Below are 21,509 nucleotides of genomic sequence, written 5' to 3'. Positions count from 1 at the left end.
AGCTGCCTTGTCTTCTGCAGCATCTAACTCTATGTTACGCTGTGAGTGGCAACAGCTCTCCAGGACTTGGAGCAGAGAAAGGTCTTTTCCCTTCACCACCTACCCGAGACCCTTTCAGCAAGAGATGCCAAGAACCTTCTGCACACACAACACATGTCTGCCGGTGTGCTGTTTATTTTGTATGTCAGTTCCAGAGCCACCTTCAGACCAATAAGCACGAGACAGATTTTTTTTTTAAAAGGAGGAGGAATAATTCTGGGCAGACACAAAATAGAAGCCAAAGATAGCTTAAAATAGCCAGTTTTGTGTCATGGTTAAGAGCGCGGGACTCTAATCTGGAGAACCGGGCTTGATTCCCCACTCCTCTTGAAGCCAGCTGGGTGACCTTGGGTCAGTCACAGCTCTTTCAGGGCTCTCTCAGCCCCACCCACCTCACAGGGTGATTGTCATGAGGATAAAAATAACATACTTTGTAAACTGCTCTGAGTTAGCATTAAGTTGTCCTGAAGGGCAGTATATAAATCAAATGTTATTGTTATTATTATTAAAGCTAATCTGGCACCTGTAAAAAAACCAGGTAACAGCCAGGCTGCACTACTGTACTGTGTCTCACATGGGCCACCCTTGAAGATGATCTGGACACTTCACATTGGTTCAGGATGCGTTAGATAGAATGCTCACAGTAAGCCTTATATTGTGGCTTCCCCACTGTGTTTCTTGGTTCAACTCAAAAGTGCTGGCCTGAAAAGCCCTTAATAGTTTGGACTCGGAGAACTGTCACTTCCCTCATATGTTCACACCATGTTATTTTGGAGGCTCTGTTATGGCCTGGAAATATGGGATTCTACCCCCCACCACACCCCAATATTGTATTTGGTTTGTGAATCGCCCTGAGCACATTTGGCCACATAAAGATGGCATACAGAACAACTATTCTGAGACACTTCTTTGGGTATACAACTGGAGGAGATTGTGTAAACAGCAAACTAAAACACACACAAAAGACACCAGAGGTTGGTAGAATTCCTTAAGTGTATTGGTTTAAGAAAATACAGAAACATTGCAATATTGCCACGTTCTCAGCAAAGCAGGCCTCATCAGACCCACCTCGTCAGCATCCAAAATCAGCGGCAGAACAGAAAGAAAAAGCAAAAAAGTGGCTTCCTGTGGAGAACTGGTCTTCGGGCGGTGGACCCTTGCCAGGAAGGGCAGAGGAGAGGTCAGAGATGGGGCAGCGTCAGGATTCAAGCTCTGACAGCTACTTGCCAAGGGACAAAAGGAACACTGAGGAGAGATGGTAGCTGGTAGCAGCCAACAGCGTTTGCGTTTTAGCGTGTGGTTTTTCCACAAAGCCCTTTTCCCCACCCTGGATTAAGACCATGGTGCAGGTAGAACACTACATGGGTTGAAGAGGCTGCCACCTGCAGGCCGAGAAGCTGTGTGGGGCCAGTCTACTCGCTAACAATGCTTGCCATTGTGTACCTGAGGAAAATATTTGACTGTAACCTACAGAAGCACGTAAGGGGATATGTGTGTGCAGAAAAACTCCCCCATCACTCTGAGGGCCACGCAAGAGATGTTTTTTTAAAAAAAACACTCAAGTCTGGAAAAATTCATTTGAAATGTGGCACGGCAAGCCACCTTTTGTGGAGACAGCCCTTGCTATGCCCCTAAGACGGCCACATGCACGTAAGCAGGGTTCTCTATGCTGCAGCCACTGACAGCAAGTGCTCAAAAATATTGTGTTAGGCCATCAGTATCTGGTGGGGGGGGGGTGTTTGAGGCCATCTCGAACTCACTCCGCAGAGCAATTAAAGTAAGGCTTTAATGTCATGCAACCACCTGAAAACAGTTGGACAGACACTTTGCTGCCCCTGGGGCAGCACACATTCCTTTTGCTTCACTGGAGCTCTGTTCAAACAGGCTTAGGAAGCACAAAAGAAAACCCTGCAGAACCTGTTCGTAGAAAGGCAAAAAGGGACTCGTGTATATACCACAAGCAGCGATTCCTCCTCCTTTCAAACCACCTTCAGCTCTTTGAGGAAAAAAAAATAATCCTAAGGGATTTCTCTCCCTGGGTCTCTTTAACCTTGTTCCCTGAATTTCTTAGAGCAGTTTCTCATGTCCAAAAGACAAAGATGAGACTTCTGATGTTGGGCTGGGATCCAGGCTCTCGTGGAAGGAGCCCTCATCCAACCCTGAAGGCTTCTTCAGAATGTATTACAAGTACAGCACATCTGTGGATCCTTTGGGAGTGTTCAGAACGCCTCAGTTCTCCTTCCTCAGTCTTTCCAATCCAGCTGGCAGGATTCTGCAGGCTGTAGGGACCAGCTTTGGGTATGCAAACAGCACGGCTGGAAGCATCCTGAGGAAAGGGTTTGTTCCCAGCTTCATCCAAATGTCCTCTAAACTAGTTTAATTCCGAGCCGGTCAGATATAGAGAGATCCAATCTGAGGTCTCACTATCTGCTTCATTTTAAGGTAGAAGAGAAAATGGAGACTCAGAGAGGAAGCAGGGGCAGACTTTAATAGCTGCTAGGCCAGATTTCCCCCAAAGAACTCTCACCTTTGCCAATGGAACCGCACCGATACAGCTCCGTTCCCATTAACAACGGTGAAAGCTCCCCCCGCCCTCCACGGCACCTTCATTTTGAGAAAGCAACCCATGCTGTTGTGCAGGGAGCCCGCTAATGTAGCCCCCTGCTCACAAGGAGCTCTGTAGTTCCTCAAAGGGGCTGTAGAGATCACTACAGACCTGCTGGAACCAAGTTTGAATTGATGTCGTGCTAAATTCAACAGGTGCCTGGTCCCAGAATTGAAAGAACGGCCTGTTTGTCTTGCTCATTTCCCCTTAAATTAAAAAAAAAAAACTCTGAGGAGAGGGGAAAAAACCTAGCTAACTAAAGCTTCTTAATCAAGGCAGTTTCTGGTTTCTCGTCCTCCGTCCCTCATCTCCTAACTGCCGGCCTACAAACATCACCCCTTCTTCAAGGTGCATCTTGGCTAGGTTGACATACATTCTCTCCCTCCTCTTCCACCCTCACAAGTGCCACTGAAGAACTTACAGTACATAAAAAAGTCAACCTGGCAGCATCGATATTGGCTACTACAGCAAAGCAATAGGGGGAGAGATAAAGACTGCAGCTGCAACGCAGGCAAAGCAGGACAGAGAGGGGGTTTAGCAACCCCCACATCGGTTTAAAGAGAATTGTCTTCAGACTGGACAACCAGGAAAACCCAGTGACCAAAGCCTTTCTGTGACGAAGTGAGAGAATTCAATCCTACTTTCCAAAATAAGGCATCTCTTAATTTTTTTAAATTCATATTCCTTGAAGGAAAAGTATTAGGGTGGAATACTTTGCCCCTACCGAAACTGCCAGAGCCACTAGAGGCCCAAATCTAGACAGCATACAGGTTATCCTCTGGGGTAGAAATTTTAATCCAGATTTCAAAAGATGCACATTCATTTTACATAGATGCAGCTAACTGGATTAGGACTGACTGGTGTCGACACAGGTGTCTTTCTTGAAAGGGAAGAAAAAAGGGGGGTAAACTGGAATCAGATACAATTGGGATTTTAAGACCTGCTGTCCTTTATAATCCTGCCAAATGTAAAGATGCTTTGGAGTTTATTCCTGCATGCCTCTTACCATTGCCCCCCCCCCAAATAGTGTTTTTAAACCTGGTCTCGGAAGCAAGAGGGAATCCATTTTGGGTAATCTATGTTGGATTAAATGTGTTGTGCTGTTTAGGATTTTGAACCCAAAGGTCTTTAACGTTTAAAAATGAATCGATTGCCCTAAGCCTCCCTCAGTATGTAAACAAGGTCCCCACTCTCAATTTAGAGTGTCCAACACTAGTGATGAAACAGCTGTTCCTGAGGGGAAAATGTGGGCCGAAGATGCCGCTGGCTAACATGAGTTAAGGAAGCAACTGCCTCTTCAATACATCCCACTAGTTAAGTGCAAAAGACAGAATTTACCCCCCAGGAGGCAACATTAACGAAGATGGCCTTCTCTGTGGACTTCCTTCTTTTTAACAAATAGAAAGCTTTGGTATTCAAGGAAAAAATATATCTATCTATCTAAAGAGATATTCAACTAACCACATTTTTCTCTTTTTGGCAACAACTCAATCTCTTTGGCTTGGTTCTTCTTTTAAAAAAGAAAAAAAATTAAAGCCTTTTTTGTTATAGAAAAAAAGATTTTTTCCCTTAAAAAAACCCCTGAAGCATCTTATAGCGTTTTATATATATAATAATACGTATAAATTCTTGCTGTAGAAAATAACTTCTTTAAAAATGTTTTTTCTTTCTTTGTTTTTTTTTCCTCCTGTGCAATAAGGACCAAATAGCTTTGTATAATCAGGCAGTGAACAAGTCGGGAGGGAAATCAGAAGATTTACATGACGCTGCAGTTTTGCGGACCCTGCAAAGGAAAGGAGAGAAGGGAAGAGTCACCGTAATGCGCTTTGGAGACTCCCGCTGAAAAGCAAACAATGATACAAACATGTAGAAAAGTGTTGCACCAATATAGATAAAAGCACATGATAATAATCAATACTGAGCAATACTATGCCATGTACTTGTATTCTAGATGAACTTTCAAACATGAACCATCTGTGTTTTTTTCTATGTGTTAGGTAATTCTAACAGGTGTGCTTTAATCTTTTGACAGTTAATTAAAATAATGGACTCTATCGAGATTAATGTTCCTCTATCAGAGATTCAACCAATAGTGATCTCTCAACTTTTTCTGACACTTCTCAGAGATTTATAGTTTGGTTTTGCAAGTTTGAGTATAACGTCATTTTTTACTAATTGGAAGGTTATACAATAGAAACTATGAATATTCAATGAAGCATCAGACCAATTATTGTTTGTTTGTGCTATCGCGTGAAAAGCTCTTAGATATTTGCATATGATGACTTATAAAAATGCAAATTCAGATAGAATGTCAGAGCTCTGATGGAAGAAATGTCTTGAGAGAATTTAGGTGAGAATTTATCTTTACCTATGCATTTCATAGAAACTTTGATTATGTTAAACTTGGTATTTATCAGGAAATGTTAGCAAACTTATTTCTTATTGCCTTTCTGTGTTCTGTTTTTATAGGATTTATATTAATAACCATTTATATTTTAATTACTTGCTTCATTAAAAAACTAGGGTATATTTTCAATAAAGTGAAATAAACTCCAGACAGGTGTCTGTGTGTTTGATAAAGAGTTGCAAAGCAATACTGAACCCTATATAAATAAATGTGCTGATAAACAGGTGGTTCAAAGAACTTAGCTGTTTGACAGATCTGAAAACCAATTGCTGAAAGCTTTCAAAGAGAAAAGATACATCTTTTTGTTGGTTAAGTAGAAGCTTAGTTTCAGACACGGGCAAAACCTCGTTACAAAAGGACCACCCGAATCACTGTGTTGGAGTACCTTCCTCGTTAGGAAAAATGATAGAATTTTAAGCCTTTTTAGTTTGGAGAAAAAAAGGAAACTAAAAGGAGACACGACAAGAGTTTTATAAAGTTATACATGCCTCCTAATACAAGAAAATGGGAATCACTCAAGGAAACCGAATGCCAGTAGATTCAGGACAGACCAAAGGACATAATTCAGGACAGGCAGTAAATTCAGGACACAATGCAGGACACCTTGTGGAATTCACTGCCCCCAAGATGTTGTGATGCCCACTGGCTTTAAAAGAGGATCAGATCAGTCCCCAGAGGAGGAGAGGCCTATCGGTGGCAATTAGCCAGGATGCTAAACGGAACCTCTGAATTCACAGCAGCACAAAGAGCGGCACAGAGAATCATCTCTGGGTGGAGGCAGCTTCTAAAACCAGGATTGCAGGTTTGCCGCTATCCAGCATGAGCATGGGGAAAATGCAGAATATGGCACCGATAGTGAAGTTCTAGAGAAACTAAGTTTCCTTTCTTTGATAAGTCCACTTTCTAGTGCCTCGTTCCTTCTGAACAGGGGGTGAGATTTTCTGTTTCTCTCTGCCATGCGAATTCAAAACACTTCTTACAGAATTTTTTAAAATGTTACCAATCATTTTTTTAAAAGAACACTCTAAAAGGCGGCTAGGGATGGCAGCTGTGGGGGAATGGCACTGAAGATGGCTTTGGATGTGGCTGGAAGGCACATATACCCCGTCTTGCTTTCTCAAAATCTGTGTATAGTACAAGAAACAGTGTACCAAAGCAGTTTTGGGAAAACTGCAGTGGAACCAGTGGTGGAAGCATGACAACATCATTAGAGATTGTTGCAGTTTGGTGGGACGGGAACGCTGTGTGGAAGAGGCCTTCAAGGAGGCAAAGACAGGATGGCAGCATATAGAGGGCCTCACAAGCTAGAGGGCTGCCCAAGCAGACTGAAGTGACTGAGACCTGCCTTGCACAGCTCCAAGTATCCTAATATTGTATTATCCAGGGCTTTTGGGTACAGAGACTTGGCTTCAACAACATCACTCCCCTTGTGTTTCTCTCTGGTCACTGCAGAACCCTTCCTCTACTGTGCACTCGCTTTCTCTGCCTCTATAACTTGTCTGTGCATAAGAACTCCTCAAAAAACAATGATTTTGCATACGCAGAAGCGCTAACAGCAGTGGAAGCAAGCACGGCAGTGGAAGGAGGCCTCCATAGTGGCAAAAAAAAACGCTAGGGGGAAAACATCACGGGGCCAGAGCCAGAATTTTGATTTCCTAGATATGAGTTTTGTTTCAGGTTAGAGGACATAAACACAACCCTGCCAATGACTCTATTAAAATTCACATATTACCCCATTAAAACACACATATATACATACAGATATATATAACGGCAAACAACTATTGCCCCAACTCTGGCTGCTCCCACCGCACCATGGAATACTGACCTGCTGGCGTGGGCTGGAATTGCCCAGAATGTAAGACCTGGGCAGCAAGCTCTCCCCAATGCCAGTCCCTCCTGTGCTGCGGAAAGCACGGGTGATGGTGACACTGGAAGAGGATGATCCAGAGGACATGGTGCTGGTGGCAGCGTTGGTGCCGCCAGCCTTCTCCGCCGGCTGCCCACAGGTTCCACACAACACCGTGCGGGAGCGCAGGTTGTACTCGCCAGGGTCTCCGGAGCCGCTGCAGTGGCTCTGAAGGAGGGGGGTGAGATGGTCAGAAGCCAGCTGGTGGTGTAGATTCAACAGCCATTCAAGCAGGCCTTTCACCCTAAGCCGCTCAGTGAGCAGAGGGTTGGACCCAGACTAACTTTTCCGTTCGTGCAAGGCCCCTTCTGACAGTGGAACAGAATGTTCCTGACTGCCACACACTTGAGTGAAGCCTGCTGGTTTCACCAGAATGCTACTCCTGGGGGTCAGGGACCCTCAAAAACACTGCGAGGGGCAAACGGGGGATCTCTCGCAGCAAGAGGGAATTGATGGAAATAACCCCACCCCTCCCCTTAGCAGGAAAAGTTAGTCTGGCTCCAACCTATTTAAATTATCCACAGCAGACCAGTTACCGGTAAAGGCTGAAGTTGTAGCACCTGAGCAGTGATATATCTTGACCTGAAACCCCCTCCCACCCCTCCCAAGACAAAATGAGCTCACACTGTTTTATTTTGGCCAATGTTAATAAAGTATTACAAAGCCTTCTCAAGGTGCTGTTGAAGAAATACAGATTAAAGTACATTATACTACAGCAATACACATGTATTCTAGTGAACTTCTAAACTCTGTATGAACTTCCTCGTTTTTTTTTTTAAAGATGTTGTATAACCAATGCAGGTGTGTTTTCATCTTTGACAGTTAATTAAAAGTAGTGGACACTATCTAGATTAATGTTCTCCAATCACAGAACGGACCAATGGTGATCTACTAACTTAATTCTTTCTGTCGTTTTACAGAGATTTATAGTTTTGTTTTGCAAGTTGGATAGAATGTCACTTTTTGGCTAATTAGAATTTCATACAATAGAAAATATGAGTATCTAATTAAACATTAGCCCAATCATAGTTTATCTATGCTAGCACATGAAAAAGATCTTAGATTTTTGCAAGTGGTTGACTGACCTCAATAAAGGACTTCCTTGATGAAGGAAGGTGTCGTCTCTCTGTCCCCCCTACAACCTGCGCCCACATTTCTGTGCTCGTCGCACTGCATGTGCCCTCCCTATTCTTATTTTTATGGTTTTTATGCTATTCTCCTTTTACTCCCGAGCTGATTCTGTATTGAAATAAACTGATTGATTGACTGCATAAGATAACATATAAAAATGGAAAAGAGTCCAGTAGCACCTTTAAGACTAACCAACTTTACTGTAGCATGAGCTTTCGAGAATCACAGTTCTCTTGCATCTGATGAAGAGAACTGTGATTTTCGAAAGCGTATGCTACAGTAAAGTTGGTTAGTCTTAAAGGTGCTACTGGACTTTTTTCCATTTTGCTACTACAGACTAACACTGCTAACTCCTCTGGACCTATAAAAATGCCAACTCTATGTCAGAGTTTTGATTGGAAGAAATCTCATGAGGACCTAGGTGAGAATCTTACCATTGCTACGGGAATCTTAAATGGATTTTACTGAAACTTTGATTGCTTTAAACTTAGGAAACGTTAGCAAACCTAATTCTTATTCCCCATACCCAAGCATTCTCTGTGGTGGCCCCCTCCGCTCCTAATGGAAAAGCCTGCCGAAGGAGATCAAGAAAGCTCCCACACTCCTCTAATTCCACAGAATGAGTAAACTCACATCAAGGTCAAGGTCTTTGACATCATCTCCTGCCTGATCCTTTAAACTGGAGATGAGCCTGGGACTTCCTGCATGCCAAGCAGATGCTCTACCACTGAGCCACTGCCCCTCCCACTATTATACTGGAACCTTTAGTACTGCTCAAGAGGGCTCTTGTTATAAAAGGAACAGAACTGCAGCTTTGGGAAGGCTTTTAGAGTTCCGAAAAGCATACAGAATCGAGCTGTTCATGAGCACACTTTTATAAGAGAAAAGGGGAAATGTTCAATAAAACAATTTGTTTATTCGGTGCTTTCTACAGTTTTTATTTCAGTGTTCTCTAATTCTTTAATTTCGTTTCATTGTAATACTTATTGTATGCATTATACCGGCCTTCATGACACTGTTTTCTAATCCTGAAATCCCCCTCGAGGTTGAATGAGAAAGGCAGACTGTAAGTGAAATAAATCAGTTCAGTTTGGGGGTTTTACTGTAGACCCAAAGCGGCTACCTACATCCTGTAGTTGTGTTCATTGCATTTTAGTTTATTAACAGTGCCATCCTAAGCAGAAAACCAGTGAAGTCAAGGGTGTCGTGCTTAGAATAGTACCATTAGGTGCTCCATTTTTTAATTCAATTGTTCACATACTTCTAACTGTTGAGCTGGATTGTTTCTGATCAGAAGCCACTTGGAGTCTATTTTTTAAAACTCAAAATGATCGGATGCAAAGCTATCTTGTTAAGCTTAATGGCCTGGGTCCTTTGGATTTGTTCTCCTAATGGTTGCACCTTCCTCCACTGCGAGGGAAGTCTCTTGCACAAGAGGAAGGCACCTTGTGCCACACAAACATGCGACGATTAGCAGAACAAATCCGTATGACCCAGACCCAATGACTCTGGAGATAAAGGGCCAAACTACAAGTGGCGAATGACACAGGTTAGACACTTGTCAGCTTCCCTCAAGTTTTGATGGGAAATGTAGGCAGCTTGGCGGAATGTTGGACAAGTGACAGTTGAAAAGTCCATTGGACAGCAGTCGGAAGAGCCAAGCTGCAAGACCAGGACGCCTACATTTCCCATCAAAACTTGAGGGAAGCTGACAAGTGTCCAACCTGTGTCATTTGTCACTTACAGCTTGGCCCATAGAGATGCCTGCTCAAAGCTCCTACAGTTTTTAGTCTTCAGGAAACCATCCCTGTTGCTTCCAGTACCTGCCCCTGGTAACACACTGTCTATATATTTTGCCTTTGGGGAAGGTGCCAGCCATCTTTCAAGAAGAACATGCGCAGAAACGCCAGAGCTCTGCAGGCTTCAATGCCACTCCTGGGTCACCATAAACCTCTGAATGGGCGACCAGGGTGTCCTCGCTCTAGATACCAGTGTCAAATGCCTCACAACTCACATGGTGGTGGCGGTGATGGATGCCAACTTCATCATCCTCCTCTTCATCGTCGTCGTCAACAACTACAGTGCGCACCAGCTTTCTCATGGCGACTTCCTGTGGAGAACAGGGAAAAGAAGGAAGTGACATTGCAGGCAGGTGGTGAGGGTTGCTTTGTTTAGGTAGGAAAGATAAGAGTACGTTTTATGCCAGAGCAGCAGCCAAACAAACAGAGGGGAGAAAAGAAAAAATAACCTTCCAGTTTCAAACTCTTGGTGCTGAAAACAGGTTAACTATTAAACAATATTATATGTAGCATTAAGATATACCAGAGGCCTGTCTGGAAGATTATAATCAAAAACAGGCACAAACAGCAGACCAAGAGGGGAGGGTGAAGATCAGTCAAAAGGAAAACCAACTAAACAGCTCTGATACAATTCCTCTTGGGACTTTAGACAACCCCCGCCCCCCCCCCAGGAAATCTGCCTCTCTGTTTTTCTCTCACGCCAGCCCATCCGCCCCCTCAAGCGCCGGCCTCAAGGAGCCTTACCTCTCCAGTGGAAGTGAGGAGAGCGGTACGCAGGCTGTCTCCAGATCCCCATGAGCTCTGGTTCTTCCACACCATATCAGTGGGGGGGTTATGGGTCACCCCGGCACCAGCAGCCCAGATCTGAAGGGAAGAAGACAAAAGACGACATGAGGCTGCCTTGTATCGAGTCAGACCTTTGGTGGACTATTGAGGTCCGGATTGTTGACTGACTGACTGACTCAGAAGCTCTCCATGGTCTCAAGCAGAGACCCTTCACATGAACCTGATCCTTTGAACCGGAGCTGTCAGGGACTGAAACCAGGTCCTTCTCCATGACAAGCAGATGCTCTGCCACTGAACTACAGACCCTCCCTAACCAACTCCCCAGAGGAGAATACTGTCATGGAGCTGCTAATCTAACCCACAAAGCAACCCAGGCATTTTAATAACAATAATATAATAATTGCACTTCTATACCGCTCTTCTAGACAGATTAGTGCCTCACCCAGAGCAGTGAACAAGTTAATGTTAACAAACAAACGAACACAGCCTTTACTGGCATGTCAGAGCGAAAAAAGGTACATTAAAATTAGTTGATCGCTTCCCTGATACAGATTGCAGATTGAAGAAAACTAGCCACGTTAGAGGTTATAGAAAGGTTGTGACCAGATAGTAATCGCTGGACCTTGACATTATCAGAAAGGCCGCACCATGAATAAAGAAGGGAGTTCAAAAGTTTGTCTCGGATCTTAGAATAAAATAAACAGTGTAATAGAACATGGGGAACAGATTCATTGACACCCAGGCCACAAGGGCATTTTCTGAGTTCGTAAGGGGTCCCTTGGCATCTGCCAACGAAAATGGCCGAAGGCAGTATGTTGAATCTGGCCAGCATTAGTGCCCTTCTTTGATGGGGATCAGTTAGGGAGAGGAAATAGGCGGCTAACTGGCCAGATGACAGAGGCAGTCACAAGTTACCTGGGGAACAGGTTGTCCTAGCTGCCTCGGTCAGGCGCTGGAACTGAATGTCTATAAGAGCCTCCGTTTAATTGTCTGAAATGCTGTTGGAGCAGATGCAAGGTAAAGTGATTCTAAAGATATACCCATACACCTAACTTGTTTATGGATTAGTTCCAACCACTTGAATTCGTGTTATTTTTATCCCCACAATACAGCTGGGGAGCTGGGGCTGACAGGAGGGGCTGACCCAAGGCCAGCTACTGAACTTATGGCAGTAGTGGGATTCGAACCAGAAGAGTGCTGATTCACAGCCGAACCACTTAAACACAGTGATACAGCAACTTTTCAGGGCTATAAACCACAGACTGCTTACTCATTAGCAAAACCAACACTTGAGAGCCAGCATCATGTAGTGGTTGAAGTGGTGGACTAGGATCTAGGAGACCCACGTTCGAATCCCCACTCTGCCATAGAAGCTTGCTGAGAGACCTTGGGCCAGACACACACATACACACAGCCTAACCGACCTCACAGGGTTGTTGTGAGGATAAAACAAAGGAGAGGAGAACAATGTAAGCTGCTTTGGGTCTCCACTGGAGAGAATATGAAGTAAATATACAAACTGCAATGAGCACAAAGGCTGAGCACTGCAGGTGGGCCCAGGGGCATCAACGTGTCTCATGTCTATTCATCCCCTTTTCCCATGCCAGGAAGATGGGGACCCTCTTTGTTAGCCCACAAGAGGATATCATCATGAATACTAACCGTAACTAGCTGCCCAGCTTTCAAGGTGAACTTAGGAGGGAATCTGTAGCTGATGGGAGCTTCTTCCCCATTCTGACGCTTGATCTGCCAGTTTCCCAAAGACTGGTCCTGAAAAAAGATCCCAAAAAAACATTTAAGTCTTCCCAGGCAAGTTGGCCCACGCTTTATCCGCAACTTGATGCATTGCCAGCCGAGCAGCCTCCCAGAAAAAGAAGCCAGACGGGTGCGGTTCTATCATTCCCCACGCCTGCAGACTCAAAACCAACAAGCTCTCCCTTCTGTGCAGAAAGCAGGCACTTCTGCTGTTTGCCCACTGGCCTTGCTATGCCATGCCATGCCATGGGTTTAATTGGCATTCTCTTTTCCATCGCATCATGAGAAAGCTTGTTAATACAGTCTCATAAAAGTATTTTGTTATGATATATATATATATATATATTCCAATCTTTTGACAAAAAAGATGGCTGACGATGATCACTTAAAGTAAACAGCAGTTTTTAAAAATGCTCGAAGGAAAGTAGCCACAACAGTAGGTATCCCAATTCCAAGGTACCTTAAGGACCTCCGTTGTCCCCCCAGTGAACCTCCCTAAAAGTTCAAGGTCCTAATCCCACCTGGTTGGATGGCTGGTGATAAGGGACAGGGCCTTCTCAGCGGCAGCAGCAATGCAAGGGAACAGCCTTCTCAGGGGAAGCTTGTGTGCCCCCCTTATTGATAAAATGCAGAAAACGGGAAGATTGTTCCATTTGAGCATGCTTTGGGGTTCTGTTCATATTTACATTTTGCCTGAGCAACTGTGGAATCTAGCCATTTTGAAATGTTATGGTGGCTGAATTTTGACTCTATTTTATATTACTGTAAACCGCTGGTCAAAATGCTAGGAGATAAAAACTACAAACACACACATGATTTTAAAAACTCTTCAAATTTAAAACACCAACAGACCCTGGGAGGGAGGGAAAGAACAGAAATCTACTACTGGTGCCCTACAAATGAAATCCCCAAAGTTTAAGTACTGCTAAGGACCCCATCAGACCCCAAACCAGGCCACAAAAGGGCCTTTGTGAAAAAGCATAGGTGGGCCAGCCCTCCTCCCCATAAAGATTGACACACATATACACATACACAAGCCTCTCCCCTTGCAGCCACCTTACTTCCCCGCACTACTTCTCACCACAATTCAACAAAACAAATCCCAACGTTAAACATTATGGGGAAAGGACTGAAACATTGTTCGACCAGATGGAACATTCTTTGACACCCCCTGAAAGCTTAAACTCTCAGCTTCAACATGGAGTGGACCACTACGAGGTTTCAGGCTCTCTGATCCAACAGGGATTTGAACTCATATCCTGCCAGGCACTAGAAGCAAGGAAATCTCATCCTGTATAGATGCTTGGATGGGTCGCATATGGTCTTATTTTGTTTTGGCGAAGATTACTGTTGGTACTACACAACCATACTCTGAGAAAGCCCACCATAATTTTGTGGCAATATGGGGCCCACGGGTGCAATTTTGGGCAGAACAGGATTTTACTCCGGACGATCCAATTTACAAAGATATGATTTTTAAGGGGTTTTTCCCCCTGTAGATAGTTGATTGCTTTGATTGTATTTAGATTGTCTACTTGGATTTGGGTTGGATTGTGGGTTGTCTACCTTGTATGAAATCTATAGGTGTTGATTTTGTTGTATCTGGTAATAATAATTAAAAAAAAAAAAGAAGCAAGGAAATCCCACTACTCACCCCCTCCGCCCACACACAAACATTTACCTCAGTAGACTTGTTCCTAAGACGGACAAACTTTCCTTCAAGGTCCACTTCCTCAACGGCCACGCGGCCACTGGTCCGGGCATGGTGCGAGAAGCTGGTGCGGCTCTCTCCATCTTCCAGCTTCCTCTTCTTGGAAGAGCTTTGCATGGAGGCGTGGGAGATCCGGGTCCTGCCACCACTCTTCTGGGAAGAAGGGCTTGGGGAGAGGCGCAGCCTGGGTGGAGGAATTGAAGAGGGTAGTGAGCAGAGATGGATTACCGCACCCCTGTGCTAAAAATCCCAGCAGAGAGGAAAAAACAGGGGACCAGCCCAGCCCAGCCAGGCACTGACTGACCTCTCTTCCTCCCCCTCCAGGAGCTTGCGGTAAGCATTGATCTCCATATCCAAGGCAAGTTTGATGTCCAGCAGTTCTTGGTATTCATCCAGCTGTTGCTGCATGCGGGCCCGCATCTCGGCCATCTCCCGCTCCTTTTCAGACAAGATGCGGCGGCTAGTATCTCTTTCTCTGGCTAGAGCGTCCTCCAGGTCCCGCAATTTTGCCTCCTTGGCAGACAGCTGGGAAGAAAGCATAAGAGAGAAGTGGTAGATGGCAACGTCTAGCCCCAGGGACTCAGAAGGTGACAAAGCACTGGGGAGACGAAGGAGCCTGCCTGCCTCCTTAAGGTGGTAGCTTTTGTCAAGGAAAGAGACAAACTCTTTCCTCTTCGACAGCAACCGAGACCTCAAACAATACAGAATTTGCACCTTGTAGGCCTTTTTCTTGACACTTATATGTTATTTATAGTCCACCTTTCTCACTCCAGGCAGTAAGTCAGTACAATCAATAGGATGAAGAGATATCTAAGAAGCAATGTAACAGAACTAGAATCGCAGAAACAAGGCATAAATTAAACATGACATGTTAAATGATGCAAGAAATGGTACTACCCAGGGCTCATTTTGAGGGGGAATGCACAGGAATGCAGTTCCAGCAGTTCCCCAAAGAGGTCACATGACAGGTGGCCCTGCCTACCTGACTCTCAGCCATTTTGGGCCCGTTTCGGCTTGGATTGGGGCCGAAACGGCCCGGATAGGGCCCTCTGGCGGGTGGTAGATCACTCTCCCACTCAACAGTGGCCCAGTCCTAACCATTTTGGGCCCTTTTGTGGCCATTTTCAGCCCCTATTTGCCATTTTGGGCCCGATTTCGGCCCTGAATGGCCAGGATTGGATCCAAAACAGCCAGGATAGGTGATGTCAGGGGGTGTGGCATATGCAAATAAGTTATGTCAATGACATACTTCCAGCGATGGCAAGGGGTGTGGCATATGCTAATGAATCATGCTAATGAATCATGCTAATGAGTTCCTCCAGCTCTTTTTCTACAAAATGACCCCTGGTACTACTCAAGTAGAAATATACTGCAGTGAGAATGAGATAAAAAATATACACCAGCAGGTAATATGCATACATCAGATTCTACATAACATCAGAATTGCTTTGCCAAGTCAGACTCTCTCTATCCAATTGACAGCAGTCATACAGACACTACACAGTCTTTTCTCTTACAGATAACCACAGTATGAGGTTAGAACCTGTAGTACTCTGTTCTTCACATAAGCCCCATGCCAGTTAGACCACTGCCACAAAAAAGCAGTGCCTTGAATCAGATTAACTGTATGGTTGCAATTCTTAGTGCACAGTGAAACTTGAAACCAAACAGCTGGAGAAAAGAAACTGCTTCACCCGAAGTGTCCTACAGTTAACTGAGCAGCAGTTAAGTGCACTGTGGAGCATTACGCATGCTTATTTCTTTAACCTCTGTGATTAATGCTAGCATAAAGCTTACTGAACACTGTTTTAACAGAACCGACAGGGTAAAGCCATTCAGTACTGATTAGGAATTGCCATTATGGCACTCGGAGAGGTCCATAATGATGAAGCACTGACCTCCCCCTCGGTCTCCCCCTCCCATCTTCCCATCAGCCCTCACCTGTTTCTGCAGCTGGCTGAGCTGGGCCGACAGGCTGTCAATGCGGATGCGCGTCTGCTGTAGTTCTTCATGGGCTGTCCCCGCCATGTGGCTGTTCCTCTCAGCAGACTGCTTGGCGTTCTCCAACTGAAAAGGAGGCCACGTCACAGTGAGATGAAGAAGGGAGGATACAGACCGAGCGACCAGAAGGTTTTTTAAATCACTGAAGATGGGGAAAGTATTGAGATGTGGGCTCAATGTGCGCAAGCCAAGGCAAACTGCCTTCTAGCCATACCACCTCAACATACCAGCAGAGATTCTTACCCTATGGGTGTGCCCCACTCTGTGCCCTTATTTCCCAATAAATCACTACATTTTCTCTCGCTCCCCTTTACACCAACTCCATCCCAATACACCTACGTGGTGCCATATTTCTCTTTTTATCTAAATCCTTTAAAACCACCTTTTCCCATAAAACCTCAGACTCAACCCCGAGATCATATAAACTTCCTTTTACTAAGTATACTAAGTTTACTTAGTATACTATTGTATACTAAGTATACAATAAAATTGGTTAGTCTTAAAGGTGCTACTGGACTCTTTTTGATTTTGCTAAGTATACTAAGAGATTCTTTTCTTTGGAGATGATAGGGATTGAATCTGAGTCTTCTATAACCCAAGCATTTAACCACTGAGCCACGGTGCTCCCTCCATTGCCTGATACAAAACTTGTTTACTGCCATTCATTTGTTTGCTTGGTCTCCAGCAGTCAGTTTGTAAGCTTCCTGGGGCAAGCACCAATCTTTTTCGAGTCAAGGAATTCTTCAATGGGTGCCCTGCACAGTGATGATGCTATATGCATAAAAACGGACGGACATTCACTGATTCTGGTACAGTCAGCCAAGGCATGCAGGGATGTCCCGGAATTCACTGCTGTGCTCTTGAGAGACGCTGCAGCTGCTTCTTCCTACTGTGGCCAGAGACACCCTCAGGGGATGGGGGATTCAGGATCAAACACGATGGGACGGTGTCCCCCAAAACGACCGCCACCATTTTAGGTTTAAAAATACTGCGAGAGCGCAATGGAACGAGACACTCTTGTTGTTCCCTCCTGCACATTTTCAAGTGCCAAAAGGTGGTGCTGGGGGAGGGGGGGAGTGCCTCGTTCCAACAGGCTGCCCCATGAGGATTGGGTGGAATTATTTTTAAGTCACCTCCCATTAGGCTCTAAAATAGTGGCGCCGTCCCCTGGTCAGGCTCGGGGACACTGCCACACCCGGGCCGTTTCCACACTACTTACCTTCATCCGGAACGCTGTGGAACGTCGCAAAAAAAAAGCCACGGAAGATAGTGCAAAACTCGTGCAAGAAGACGCTATCTTCCGCGGGTTTTTTTCGTGACGTTCCACAGCGTTCCGGATGAAGGTAAGTAGTGTGGAAACGGCCCTGGTTTGGCCCTCTCTCTGGTAAACTTCTCAGGACCAAAGGAAGAGGGAGGCAGCAGATGCCTGCCTCTTCTTAGAAGATCCTCTGCGCTCTCAGCAGCTTTCCCGGTTTCCATTTCCGGACTTTGGAGTGGGATGGGGTGAGCGGGGAGGGGTGACACATTACCTTGGCACTGTAAGTCTTTTCTAGCTCTTCCTTGTACAGCCGGATCTGGGCTTCATGCTGGCTCCTTAGATCATGCAAGGCATCGGCCAGCTTGCTCTCAAACTCTTGCTGGCGACCGCTGTCGATCTCCACCAGGCGGGTCTCATGGCGGCGTTTAGTTTCGCGAAGCTCCTGAAAGAGGAGAAAGGGAGCAAGAATGATGATGATGATGATGATGATGATGATGATATTCGATTTATATACCACCTTTCAGGATGACTTAACACCCACTCAGAACGGTTTACAAAGTATATCATTATTATCCCCACAACAACAAACACCCTGTGAGGTGGGTGGGGCTGAGAGAGCTCCTAGAAGCTGTGACTGACCCAAGGTCACCCAGCTGACTACAAGTGGAGCAGTAGGGAATCAAACCCAGTTCTCCAGATTAGAGTCCCGCACTCTTAACCACTACACCAAACTGGCTCAGTCAACTTTCTAAACCCCCATCTGCACGGATAAGAAGAGCCGTTTCAACTCTGACAGAAGCCAGTCTAGATCCTACCAGAAGCATAGCCTTTCCTGTAACAGCCCCCTGGAAATCCAGAATACTTTTCCAATTGAAATTTCTGTTTAATCATTTCATGAAATCACTTTCAACTTCTGGCATGCCGTGTTCTGTGAATTGAAGTTAAAAAGCGCTATGCATTGTTATTTTTGTAAATAAAACAAACTGTAGGGCAGGAGCAGGGGGAGGTGGTGGAGAAGACTACTTCTGGATTCCCAATTGTTTCCCCCCAACGGGCTAGAATTAATTTTGAAAAACTACCTGACTGTGGCAGAACACCAGGAGGAAAGCAGGACGATGAACAGAGATTTCCTTGTGTGTTAATTCCCAGGTGCCAACATACATGAAGTTGACCTAACAATATCCTCTCTTGCAGACTTCATGCCCAAAGAAACCGGGGGCATTTTGCTTGAGGCTGTATTTCTTTTCAAATAATGCCTAAAAACAAGTACCCAAATTTCTTCTCTCTCAGGAGAGTCCCTGAGCATGAACAGAGTGCCTTTCCTTCGTGAAGAGAACCCTCTGTCTGTCACTCCTTATCTTACATCTCAATCTCAGCCTCCTTCCTGGGAGAAGCAGGACTACAATGGGCACTGCAGCACTTGATTTGCGGCCCAAGACGAGGTCATGGGCCCTCAATTCAATTGAGTGTGCTTCTGGTTCTCACTGGCTGGCTTTTTGAAGCAGCAGTGACTAGGAAACCAGCATGCCTTGCATACAACCCTGGCCAAAAACACCTGGGAAAACAGTGTGGCCTAGTGGCTAGAGTGCTGGACTAGGCTCTAAGAGACCGAGGTTCGAATCCCCACCCTGCCATGGAGACCTTGGGCCAGTCACACAGCCTAACTCTACCTCACAGGGTTGTTTTGAGGGGAAAAAATGGAAGAAAATGATGTACGCTGCTTTGGGGTCTCCACTGGGGAATAAGGCAGGGTATAAATGATGTAAATAAATAAACAGCCACCACCTTTGACCACCTCTTATCCATGGCTTTATTTCCAGGTGCAGCGTGCATAAACAGCCATAACGTTGTAAGATGTTGTCACTCTGGCATACTAACACCGCAGTGTCCATCTGTGTACTATTCGATCAACGCAGGCACCTCAACAGCAGCAGCAATCTCCTGCTGTAGCTTATTTAGTTATATTTATTTAGCCAGTTATATTTATATTCCGCTCTCCCCGTGAACAGGCTCAGAGCAGATCACATCAATAAACACAGTATAAAGATAAAAACAAGGTAGCATGACATAAAAAACGACAACAATACAATTCTGTAAAACACAGCGGGGCACATATTGCTCAAATCTCTCAACGGTTTTCCTGGCCCTGCATCTTATTGCTGCAGCCAAGAGAATCAAATGATGTCAGGGCCTTTCAAACTCCAGTTCGCAGGCTTTTCTACCCGAAGGCGACAGCCAAGAAGAAACCGAAGCCCCAGTTTTCAGGGAGAGCTGAAGGTTGCTAAAACCAAGCCCCTACCTCCTCTGCAGCTCCACAATGCAGAGATGGGGGAATGCTAAGGGTGGGAGCCCAGGCAATGCAAGGCCTCAACTCACCTCGCTGTAGATATTCTTCTGGAATTCCAACTCTTCCTTCAGAGTCTGCAGCCTGTTCTCGGCATCGACCCGCCGCAACATTTCATCCTGCAGCTGCTTCTTGGCTTCGGCCAAAGCAGCTTCCAGCTGGGGAAAGAGAAGAACAGAGAATGCATCTCAGAGACGGGAAGGAGGGCCACTCTTACAGAACGAGCTGCTTGGAGGTTGGCCGCTATGCTGCAAAATCGTAGTTTGGTATGGTCGATCACTCCGGGCGAAGACAGAGCTACGATTCCTGAAAATCAGCCACCCAGAGGGAACGGTCTGGTTAACCGCATGCTTTGGCGATGGCTAGACGTAAGAACCACCTCACTGGATCAGGTTGACAGTCCATTTAGTTCGGCATCCCCGTTTCTTACAGCAGCCAACCCAATGCTTCCGGAATGCGCACCAGCAGGATGCAAAGGCAAGAGCTCTGCCCCACCGTTTATGCTCCAGAACGTATTCAGAGCTTCGTCGCTCATTAACATGCAGGTTCCACTCAGCTATCCTGGTTAGCAGACTGATCCTCTTCCACGCACTGATCAGATCCCTCTTCAAAAACAACTTAACCACTAGTCTCTATTCTGGCTCACAGTAGCAGAAAGAACTTTGTCTGCCCTCAATCTAGCACCATCGATCAGTTTTATGGGGTGACCTCCATCCTTGCGTAATCGGAAATTAACAGAAATACGCTTCTTGCACACACATCCTCTACACCACATATAACTTTGTAAATCTCTGTTGTGTACTCACTCTCCCAAAATGAAATTGAAGAACTGAGCTTGTCTTAGAAAAAAGCCAGAGTCCAGTAGCATCTATAAGACTAACAAAATCTGTGGTAGGGTATGAGCTTTCTGAAGTGAACTGTGGCTCATGAAAGCTCAAATTTTGTTAGTCTTATAGGTGCTACTGAACTCTTGCTCTTTTCTACTGCTAAAGACAGACTAACACGGCTACCTGTCTTGAGCTTGTCTTGTAAGGAAGGTGCTCCAAACCTCTTCGGCACCTTTACCTGGGAGCAGGGCTTTTTTTCAGCTGGAACGTGGTGAAACGGAGTTCTGGCACCTCTTGAAAATGGTCACATGGCTGGTGGCCCCGCCCCCTGATCTCCAGGCAGAGGGGAGTTTAGATTGCCCTCTGCGCCGCTCAGCAGAGGACAATCTAAACTCCCCTCTGCCTGGAGATCAGGGGGCAGGGCGAACAGCCATGTGACCATTTTCACCGAGGGTGATTTAAACTTTAAAAAACACCCCCCTTGTTCCAGCTGACCCAAAGTGATGTCATTGTGTGGTCCTGGGAGCATGTACGCACTTTGTGCACACACATGTGGTACCAGGGGCACTACCTCCTGCCAAGAGTTGCCCCCTGTGCTGGCAACCCACTGAGTTCCACCACCTCTTTTCCCAGAAAAAAAGCCTTGCCTGGGAGTAACGCAACCTGAAGCATGCCACAGCTCTGGCCTGTGGGGATAGCCAAAAAGTCCTACAATAGTCATCTGGTCTATCTAGAAGTGGAGCCCAAGGACTGTGGAACAATCTCCCCAGGGAAGTGTGCCAGGCCCACTCACTCTCGATCTTTAGTAAAAAGTCCACTAGCACCTTTAAGACTAACCAACTTTATTGTAGCATACAATTTTCGAGAACCACAACTCTGGTCCGAGAACCAGGTGCTACTGGACTCTTTGCTATTTTGCAACTACATACTAACAAGG

General features: G+C 45.5%; 1 protein-coding gene across 1 annotated transcript in view; it reads right to left on the bottom strand.

Annotated features, from left to right (window-relative positions):
• Window positions 1-1,014: 1,014 nt before the first annotated feature.
• Window positions 1,015-21,509, bottom strand: part of LMNA (lamin A/C) — a 60,786-nt gene continuing 40,291 nt past the window's right edge. Inside the window, exons 3-12 of the mRNA XM_054992254.1 lie at window positions 19,778-19,903; window positions 17,673-17,843; window positions 16,084-16,209; window positions 14,447-14,667; window positions 14,113-14,326; window positions 12,339-12,446; window positions 10,635-10,754; window positions 10,106-10,201; window positions 6,880-7,128; window positions 1,015-4,427 (exon numbers count right to left, since the gene is read on the bottom strand). Coding sequence (XP_054848229.1) covers window positions 4,401-4,427; window positions 6,880-7,128; window positions 10,106-10,201; window positions 10,635-10,754; window positions 12,339-12,446; window positions 14,113-14,326; window positions 14,447-14,667; window positions 16,084-16,209; window positions 17,673-17,843; window positions 19,778-19,903 — 1,458 coding nt within the window. The 3' untranslated portion in view covers window positions 1,015-4,400. The remainder of the gene's footprint in view (window positions 4,428-6,879; window positions 7,129-10,105; window positions 10,202-10,634; window positions 10,755-12,338; window positions 12,447-14,112; window positions 14,327-14,446; window positions 14,668-16,083; window positions 16,210-17,672; window positions 17,844-19,777; window positions 19,904-21,509) is intronic.

This window comes from Eublepharis macularius, chromosome 1 (assembly GCF_028583425.1).
Source record: "Eublepharis macularius isolate TG4126 chromosome 1, MPM_Emac_v1.0, whole genome shotgun sequence".
In the NCBI taxonomy this organism is placed as follows: Eukaryota; Metazoa; Chordata; class Lepidosauria; order Squamata; family Eublepharidae; genus Eublepharis; species Eublepharis macularius.
The sequence above is the reverse complement of the archived record's forward strand: the minus strand, read 5'-3'. Positions and strand labels throughout refer to the sequence as shown.